This window comes from Homarus americanus, unplaced genomic scaffold (genome assembly GCF_018991925.1).
Source record: "Homarus americanus isolate GMGI-L3 unplaced genomic scaffold, GMGI_Hamer_2.0 scaffold54443, whole genome shotgun sequence".
In the NCBI taxonomy this organism is placed as follows: Eukaryota; Metazoa; Arthropoda; class Malacostraca; order Decapoda; family Nephropidae; genus Homarus; species Homarus americanus.
In genome coordinates this window covers 8,217,892-8,228,543 of record NW_024750852.1, presented here as the reverse complement: position 1 = coordinate 8,228,543, position 10,652 = coordinate 8,217,892, and the positions used below count along the sequence as shown (strand labels likewise).

General features: G+C 34.8%; 2 protein-coding genes across 4 annotated transcripts in view; one reads left to right on the top strand and one right to left on the bottom strand.

Moving 5' to 3' along the window:
- Positions 1-431: 431 nt before the first annotated feature.
- LOC121854341 (cAMP-responsive element-binding protein-like 2) overlaps positions 432-10,652 on the bottom strand; it is a 16,971-nt gene continuing 6,750 nt past the window's right edge. Inside the window, exons 1-4 of one of the 3 annotated variants that reach the window (XM_042348945.1) lie at positions 8,528-8,677; positions 4,695-4,770; positions 2,740-2,861; positions 432-1,090 (exon numbers count right to left, since the gene is read on the bottom strand). In XM_042348945.1, coding sequence (XP_042204879.1) covers positions 992-1,090; positions 2,740-2,861; positions 4,695-4,770; positions 8,528-8,662 — 432 coding nt within the window. In that variant the 5' untranslated portion in view covers positions 8,663-8,677 and the 3' untranslated portion in view covers positions 432-991. Of the gene's footprint in view, positions 1,091-2,739; positions 2,862-4,694; positions 4,771-8,527; positions 8,678-10,652 lie in introns of those variants that run through there. The other 2 variants (XM_042348946.1, XM_042348947.1) reach the window with 2 other exon arrangements.
- The window catches only part of LOC121854340 (stromal cell-derived factor 2-like), a 21,170-nt gene continuing 19,967 nt past the window's right edge, over positions 9,450-10,652 (top strand). The window contains 1 exon segment of the mRNA XM_042348944.1: positions 9,450-9,896. The gene's annotated coding sequence lies outside the window, so the exon portion shown is untranslated.

Here is a 10,652-nt window from a genome sequence, read left to right as displayed (position 1 = left end):
ACTACAGCTACAACCAGGGTCTTATTTTCTTCAGTTTCTTACATAGTACCATCGTCTCGGCCCCTGGGTGTAAACACTAATGAAAACAATGGCGTCCTATCTCCTCTTGTGTGACCATATTATTATTCATTTATATTGTATAAGGTGCATTCATAAATGTTATTTAAGAATATAGTTTGCATTTTTCATTAATTTTGTTTGGGAGGAAAAGAGGGTAAAAAGCCACACAAAAGATATGAAAAGATCACACCAGGGAACGCATCTCATTATTATTGCTTCATTTTAATGGTAATTAATGTGTCACGATACACTGATTCACCTTACACTGCAATATTGGAGGACACATACCGTCGTTATTAAAGGCTTTACTGTGATTAACATTAATAAAGCAACTTTGATCAATGTGCATTGGAAAAATAAAAATAAATGAATCGGTTTTCACTTTTATTCATACATAAATTTTTATAAAATTTTCTCTGGAGGAAAATAAAAAATAATTAATATCCACTTACGACCAATTATCTTTTTATTGGTTACCGAAGAACCAAATCTTAATCTAAGACAGTGAAATGAAGTCTATAACAACTATATAATAATCATGAAGGAATGAAAATAATGGGCACATGAAGGCAATGCCATACCATGACTGAAAATATGAAATTTATAGAATTCTCAAAAAAAAAAATCTTCAAAAACTTAAATCATACAAAGTCAGCAAGGAGACCACCTGCTGGAGGACAACAATGTGGGCTACATTAACTTAGTGGTCATCATAATGTTGGCCTTGTTTTTAATGTAAACAAAATGCTGAATAAGTTATCAACATCTGTTATGTTATAGTGTTACTGGTCAGGGTAAGTGTTACTTAAAATATTCAACTAAATTTTACCGATTGTTTTTCACAATAAAAACAAATTATCATAACTCAAAGTAAGGTTTGATTTTGACCAATTTCTTCATAGGCATGTTAATTTTGTTCATATACCAGCATTCATTCATTTTCATTTTTTTTTATCTTTTCTTCTTCAATTAACTTCAACAACCCTTCTGGAATTTTTCCTTCATCTATATCCTTTGCCCACTGTCGATACTGAAAAGGAAATACACATACATAAGCTTCTTATACAGTATTGTTGATCTCAGATGAAAATGCTTACACTAACCAATGAAGCACCTGCATTAACTATGTAGTTTTCAAGGCTTCCAATCAGTGTAATCCCATTCAGCAAAGCCATTTAAAAAAAAAAAAAAAAGTTGCAATAGCTATACTGTACACTCAAGTCATAGGCAGCTATCAAACAGGGAGGTACTACCGCCTGGGAAGATATTGGAATCATAATGTATTGTCTAATACCCTGCTGCTATATAGCATCACAAAAATTTTGACCATTTCCTGATCTGACTTTCTGCCTCATTTACATACAATTGCAGGGTCTGAATTGTTTCTTTTACTACTGACAACACAACATACATATTGTATATCGTTTCTCACTTTTTACTGATTTTTTTTTATTTATGGTTAATTTTTTTTTTATTAATTATTATTAGTGTATTATTATGTTTTCACCCCCGGGTGGGCTAATCTCCATTAAAAAAAAAGACAAATTCAACCAAGCAGTTGAAGGGTGTAAAAGAAAAAAAAAAGACAAATTCAACCAAGCAGTTGAAGGGTGTATTCAAACAATCTACTGATGCTCATAAATAAGCCTACATAATTTCAAAACTTTGGTGATACTGAAGCACAGACTGACGAGTATAAATCAATATACCTTTATGTACTGTATGTAGAGGAGGAATAAAGAAACGCATCTAAGTTATTCATTCTAACTCTCTTAAAATCTTTTCCTACTTAATACAGAATGGCTAGAATTATGTAAGGATTAAGGATTAATTTTTCCAATGTGTTTGTCTTCTGCTATGGGAATCCCGGATATCAACAATGTTGGCCCAAATATCAGTCGGGTTTACTCCTACTGCCTCGTAAAAACAAATTTTTAATTGTGTGTGTACGTGTGCATGGAAGAATGAGTTACATATGGCTGCAACTGTCTACAGTACAGTACCATATATTCTTTTACCAGTGTACACTCTCGCCAAAAATTCCTTGAGTTGGCAAGCCCCATTCTGCTCATTCTCACATCCATCGTACCCAGGAGTTCGAGAAGTTTTTGTTGAGTGTACCGTACATGGTTCCCATGGATTAGGTTACAACTAATTTACAAATTTTGGCTGTCACTTGCCAATCAACAGCCAAACTGCCTCCCCATCCTACTATCATGCCACTTCACATTTTATTTTGGAATCCACTGTACAGTACTTGGACCTCTACTTGACAGCATTATGGGGGGATCAACAGAATTAACATAGCTATCCACATAAGACTTTTCATAGCCAGCCACCTTAAAAGCTAGGAATATCTTTCCCCAAATTATGGGATAGAGAAAGTGTTCGCATAGTATGTGCACCCAAATTTAGTCAATATTATTTGTGCAGTTTCATCACCTCCTACCATGTAATAAAGGAATAAATGAGAGTACAGTACTGTACAACCTACTTATCTTTATGAAATATGATATACTACCCTGAGAGGTCAATAAGATTGCATAGAATTACTACCAACTAGATAAGTGAGGGTGCAACAGGTTACCCCTTAAAATTTAAGCTTTTTATTTTTTGTCAAATCAGAGAGGTGTAACAGGGTACTGTAATTGTTATAGTATTAAAAGCTACTTTACTAACCTGGTCTAATTCACGATGTAAAGCAAATACAGCCTTCTCTCTATTGGCTACTAGCTCCTCCAAATACTGGTAACGTAACTTTTTACGGGCACGGCATTCTCTTGCACTTTGCCGGCTGCGTTCTGAAAATCACTAGAAAAAATTAACTTCTCAGGTACACATGCATGATGTTTTAATCACCAATCCTTCATTGATGACTATCTGTGCTTAAACAGTTAAGGGGAACAATATTCCTAACTATATGCCTTTTTTTTTCTCAATTTCATAATTTTTGGATGATCCAAAGGTATGAAGTTACATAAATTTTCTAACGTATACAGTGCATAAACCTCAATACAGTACTTGTATTTTCTACATTATACATAAATTTCAATAATGTTACAAAGGGGAAAAGGCAAAACAAGAACTTAGATGCAGTTCTGTACCTACATCTCAAATATTACAGCTATTAAAATCATATTTTAATCTACCAAATGTCAGATCAGGCCTCTCTGGCTCCACTCTTATGCACTCAAATATGAAAATAAGTACAGGATTCCATCAGATCTGAATTGACCTACTTAATGGATAATTCTAGCAATAAATACTGTTGGAAGTCTACCTACTGGCAGACAATTCTCAGGCCTGATACATACAGTACTATACCTTATTATAAAGATTGGGATTGGTTCATTACAGGCTTTTAATTGCCTGTATGTTGGCCTGGCGAATTGGCTAGGAATTAACATACCTCGGTAGCATTTGCTGACGTCGCATTCGAGCTATATCACAAAAACTTTTTTTAGAAAAAATAGGCTTTTTTTTATGACCAGTATGTTTATTTATTTCACTAACCTCTAACTCTTTCATGTTATTATAACACATTACAAATAAGCTTTCAATGCCATCATTCTGCTATAATCACGTATAACTTCCTCCTCACACCAACTGAAAACAATTACAGTACTGTAAACCATCTCTCCACCACTACACACAGTCATTCTGTCAGTTGCCTAGTTGTCCAAATTCTCCTCATTTACTCTTAAATATACAGAGTAATGTGAAAAGTTGTTTTTCTTCAGTAGTCTTAAATTTCATATGTGAATTCTATATAATAAAGGTGAAAAGGGTTGCAAGAGAAAGTGTGGAGGTGTGGATGAATATTACTGTTAACACATGAGAAATAGTGACTGGAGGTCAGCCGAGACGAGTCGGATGCCTGGCTCACCAGGCATATGGACATTTTGCACCCGTGTGTGCCGACATATTTTTCTCTAATGGCTTTAAGGGAATATTTTTAAAGATTTGAAGACTGCCCATGGTGAAATAGCAGTGGTGCAATTTCCAGTTCCTTATGGACTGTTCTGTGCCTTCAACAGAGCTCAGGCTCTCAACTGATTCAGCCATGTTAATATTGATATTATTATCGACTCTGGTCAGCAAATGTTATTACAGTAGTGGATTTAGCGATTCGCGGCCATTTTGAGAACCTAACCCCCGCGAATTTGAAGGGCATGCTGTACTACTGTACAGGTATGAAATTATTACTATAGTACATGTATTTTATTTATTAACTTAATATGTACAGTATAGTGTATTAGCTTATAATCATTGTGTAAAATAAAAACAAATCTTTTTTTTGTAAGAACATGTCTCAGCTTCTAGAATATACAGGTACGTACTCTGTAACTGTATAAATCTAAGGGAAAATGTATTGTATGTAGGTAGTTACTTTGGCTTTCAAAAGATTCTTCTGGAAGGATACCCTTCTTAAGTCAGGGAATGCCAATACAGTACTGTACTGTATTTGCATTAGGTGCATTGGGCTCTGAAACAATGCAAAAAAAAAATCTATAATAAGCTGATCACACGCAAGATTCACCTTAAACATACAAATACTATTTTAAACAAAAGTACAGTTGTATGAAATGATTGTTAAAGGGTATTTTAAATTAAGTTTAAGAAATGGGACGTACCCAGTTTGGCCTTCATATCAGACTTGGCTTTTCGTCCTGGTTTCCTGCCTCGCTTGGTCCCTTCCCGCTTGCTGCCCTGTAAAAGAACCATTCCTTCATCTATATCAACTACAGTCTCCAGTGATGTATCTGAATAAACAAATATAATTTCTAATAAATTAAAAAATTAGCGAATGACTAATTTGGTTAGAATTAGTTAAAATATGTTATTTATTTATTTTCTTGCCTTCTTTGCTTGTCAAGTTTTATATTTATATTTCTCATCTTGGCATCAGCTTTGGAGCCACTGAAATACTTCTATCAAAACTAATCCTTGAATGTTTCATATAACAACTGACAACCATTTCTTAAAGTTTATGAACATGTACTGTACAGTCACTCAAAATTAAAAAAATTCACTACAAAATTTTATTGAAAAAATATAACAATGGATGAAGGATTTGGGCAGTCCTACTGACACAACAGATGAAGGATTTGGGCAGTCCTACCGAGACAACAGTAGTCACAATGTTCATTCTGAAATTCATCAACCCCCCCCCCCTTCCCAAGTAAAGATAGTTTTTTGAGTGACTACATTCTTAGATTGATGCTTCATATGAAATTCTGACAAAGGAATTAAATACAGTATACCTAGTACAGTTTTACATGGAGAGTTCCCACTACTTCATTCCTTTTAATCTTACTGGAATGCTGTAAATATTTGTATATTGTAACCATAAATACAGCACTGTAAGAAAAGTTGATAAAAAATGGATGATGGTGAGGCAAAACTCTTTATCTGGCACCTCTCTCAATCTCCATAGGTGCTGGATAACTGGGATTCTACAGTACAATTCTACAATTGTTGTGGTTTATTCCAGCTATCATAAGGCATAGTTCTGTGATTGATGAATTCACTGAAATGCTCTACCACTATACCTTATACAGGACCCTAAAATTTTTCAAATTTCACATTTGGTGAAAAACATACAAAAAGAGGTAAAAGAAACAAATATTGGTGACGTTATAGTTTAGCAATCAGTTGTCAAACACTAAGAATTTAATATTCATAAGTGTTTCTCTTGTAGCTACCTAGCTATAAATATTGTTTCTGTAGTCCCGACTGACATGAACCCAACTGCATTTTGTTAATGTCCACATGCTCCCTTATCGATTTCTAAATCATTCTTTCCACAGCACACCCAGCAATATGAATTGTAAATACAGTATTGTAGATACCAATTTGCATTCAGATTTCAAATACCCCCTGTACTGTACTGTACAGCCAAACAAATCTTACTCTAGGTTAGGTTAGAAAAATTATGGAATAATATATGATTAAAGCCCATTTCAGTGATTTAAGATACAGTGATCCCTTGGTTAACGAACTGCCTTCCATAAGAATCTTCAATTCGGTTAACGAACAAAAATTCGGTTAACGAACAAAAATTCGGTTAACGAATTTCTTACGAACCGACCTCAACATGTTTTCGCTTGCACTGGCCAGGCAACCAGCTTTAGTATCAGTCCGCCAATACATTAATCGGTTCTAGGGCTTAAATTCCTTACTATTTTAGTAAACATCAAGAAGTTTATACTATTCAATAATTTTAAAAGTTTAATATTCAATTTTTTAGTCATTTTAACAATTATTGAACATAATTGAAGGTAAAGTGACTAGTTTAATGCGCGGCATCCAGCCTCTTAACACAGCAAACAGGAGTTAGTCTCTCTGTTTTCACTGGAGGTAACATCTTGCTTGAGACTCTCTTCAACTAAATGCTTTTTTTCTGTTTCCAAGCAAATTATTGGTCATTTTGAAATATATTTTACATATTGACAATATATAATGCAGTGCCGTGTTGATTTAAAGAAAATAATCTTGAAATACACCAAGAGAACTAAAATTTTATGGGTGAAATGGTGCCATGGAGTGACTTCTCTTCCACCCCAATGCCTTCTCTTCTTCCTTCTCCTCCACCCCCATTCTAATTCCCATCATCATCATCATCCAGGAGCCTTCTACATACACACCTCAAAGTAAGTGAACTTTTCTACCATTTTTGTTGAATTTAGGAAATTTTCGGTGAGCTGGAACCAATTCCCCAAAAACCCATTAAAACAATGGATTCGGTTAACGAACAACCTGCTGGAACGGATTGGGTTCGTTAACCGAGGGACCACTGTATTGACCTTGTAGAAAGACTCGGGGAATATAGTACAATGCATGAACACACAGATTAAAAGTTTGCACAAATGGATTTTACCAGTAATTTATACCAACACAGATTCATATACAAGAAACCGAGTTATTTTTCTCTGCCCTGTTGTGCCATTCTCAGTTATCATGAGCAATCTGCCAATAAGCATCTTAAGAGATTCTAAATTCAATTATTTCAGCCAATCAGTGGCATGTAGTGACACAGGGGCCAAGTGATTCTTCAGTTGCAGCTAGTCTCTTCTGAAGATGCCATGTGCGAGTAGGTTTGAATATTCCTTTTCAGTAATTATTAATTTAATGTACATATGGAGCATTGATGCAATAGAACTAATCTGCAACCCATTCAATAATCTATGTCTATAGGTAAAAGGTGTAGTTAACTTATGGTAAGATATTTAAGGTTTGATTATATTTTCGTTTTGAACTATTTCAAGTAAAATATTATTGTTCAAATAAAATTGGATAAGATATTTATGGTTAGGTTAGGTCTTCATTTTTACAGACAGCAATAACAGGAGACATGAAGGTGGGAAATTATTAAAATACATGTAAATAAAATTACTATATTAAAAAAAAAATACAAATTCACCATGAAAGCCAACACGATACTTAATCATATGGTTAACATATAGGACCACCATATATAGGCATTTCTGGACGCGAGATGAAATGACCGATGCGGCCATTTCATCTCGCATCCAGAAATGCCTCAAATTTCACCATATCATAGTAAGTTCTTTCTGTTTAATACATCGGGGAAGTTAGGTAATGTTAGGTCTGTTCTTCAAAACCACAAATGTTAAGTAGCGTTTATTTTAAAAATATCCGTTTTAAACATATTTCCACAAACTACAACAATGTCCACTATAATATAAAAATGAAAATTCGGCGTTTTTATAATTGTTTTCAACCAATTTCGCCTGCGGGTTAGTCCTATATAATTACCAATCATATACCTATCCAATACTTTATATACCACTGTACACACAACGAGGCCAGTCTTAAATACGAACTTCACCTCACGGACATTAAACAAGAATACTGTACCTATACAGGTACTCTCATGAACACCAATGATTGGTCCAACGTGACTGAATATTGTGGATATATTCTACACCTTTACCAAAATACTATTGACAGGTGCAAGATACAATCACTAGGTAACTTCACCATTATCAAATTAATGTGATAGACTTTCTAATCAATAACCTTTTCAGGATGTTAATCTCGTTGAATAAACCAATAATCGAATTGAGATATGCGAAAAAATACCTGTAAACAGCTTCACATTGACGGGGAACACAAACATACTTGAAAACAATGTTTAACAAAGTTAGATGTTTAAGTAACATTAATCGAAATTTCTGGCAACTTTATAATATACGTAAGTAAAATCTCACATACATACAACGTCTAAAATAAGCGTGAAATCTGAGAATACATGCTGCGGTTGTGGTATACTGCGCACCAGGCCGTCTTACAAGCACTCCATCGACTTGCCGGCACTTTTAATCCTCTGGGCTGTTATACGTCGTTTTGTGGGGTAAAGGGACAGTGTACCCCATCAGTTTATGGTGAATATCTCTGATGCACTTGTGGTGAAAAAATAACTAAACACGCAGAAGGTTCTCACAGGTATATGTACGAGTACAGCAGTGCGTCCTACCTCTCCCGAGCCCCGTCGCCGACAAAGCCTGACATCGTAACTACGCACTACACCCGCTGACACCCGATTCTCCGCGCACATCAACCTGGCCTCTACTGGCATACATTTCCACCTTGACTTTCATAAGAATTTAACCACCCCTTTAAGTTAAGACCTGATATGACTTTCAAAATGTAATAAAATATACCAAAAATAAAAAATATTCATATTGTTGGTTTGCAGCGTAACCCATGAATTCTCAAAACACTTGTGTGAGTGAAAAAGTTAAACAGTCGCGCGAAAACAATAAGATCGAAATTCCCATGCGAATTTACGCCGTGCTGTCTGCGCCAAAGCCTTCTCCGACGAATTGTCAAATTATAACCTAGACATAAAAAAATCTTTTCAGACCACATTAAAAACATAAATGTGGGTGAAAGAGGTAGATATCATCTACAACTAATTAACATTATTCTGCAAAGCTTGACAATGGATGTCGTTGAACAATTACGCAGTAGGTACAATTCCTCTTCTCATACACTACCCTACCAACAAGAATCCACAGAACTAATATTAAAATACAGCAATCATGAATTGTAATTACACATTTAGACGAAATTTATCTGCAAAACAATATGTAAATAACTATATCCATGAAAGAAAAGAGGCGGTAAGCAAAATACTCTGTCTTAACCGGGTTCAACAGATAAACATTGCCATCTACATATCCAAGCTTTACAAATATCTTAATACGTGTATTTCATCGTTTAAACTATACCCCAATAGTGTGGAATCAAATAGAATGACTTAGTTTCGGGTAAGTCACACGTAGTCATACGTTACAGGAGATGAATTACGAGAAAGCGGTGATCATTCCTCCCCAGTTGTTAAGTAGCAAGGTGGGTTGTGTCACAAGAGGACGCCAGTCTCCCTCACCGCCGGTTTCTTACCAACAGTCTGGGTTGCCCTGTACTTTCTGACGGTCATCAAACCCAAATTACCCGTGTAAAACAGATTTAAAACTTAAGTACTTGCTAACCTCGGTCCGTCATATTTCAGTGTCGGAAATTCAAAATGTTGGAAAAGAATTTACATCTGAAGTGTTCATCCTGAAAGATTGTACAATTGTTATTAAAATGACCTTGGGTAATGTGTGAATTACAGAAAAGTAGGTTAATGATTACTGCGCAGCAGTGTAATGCAGCACGAAGCTACCGGCGCTGGTCACGGACAGTGTATTCAGTAAATGCTACCGTTCATACACGTACTCTCAAACTTTACTACCATTGACTCATCAGTAGAAGCTTCCTTACTCGTGTTCCATCAGATCTACTACACTACTCTCGTCCTGTATGCTGTATGTACAATTTACAAAATGTTAAACTGCTTGCAATGAACTATAAACTTACACTCCCTTGCCCTTTCATGTTAGGTCTATTGGTAAACAATCTGACAACTTACGGGCAGTACATATCAGATTCGCTTACATTCTTTTATACAAAACATAAGTGTGCAAAAATCAAGTATATTCAATAAAATAGTTTGGAGTTAATACATTTTGTTTTTCTCGTTTCCTCGGCACACAGTCAACAAATATGTGAATGTTTACAATGGCAAAAAGTGCCTTAATATCAAATCATAAAATATTCGATGAACAGCTAATTTTTGTTTGGCAAGTTTATTAAGATTATTTTTTTGCATTAATCATATATGAAATCTACAGTGAACTAGTTTAACAAAAATAAGATTTTTCAATACAAACCATTAATATTACTGTTCATGTTTTCAGCATCTTTGGGTAATGAAAGAAAGTTTAGACCATCCTTGTGAATACTATACTGTACCGAGTAGTTATCAATTATGTATTTTTTTTTTTTTTACATAGGAAAACCATTTTCATGACCTACGAATGTTATTTTGAAATAAAATCAGTTTACAACAATGTACAGACTTAAATGAACCCCTAATATTGTAGAGATGTTTCTACAGTGTTAAGACATTTCCACTGACGCATAAAAAAGGATTTGGAAACAAGGGTTCTGAATGCATAGAAAAAAATATTTTCAGTACAGTACTTGTTCCATTCAGGCACTTGCAAATGTGCACCATATAC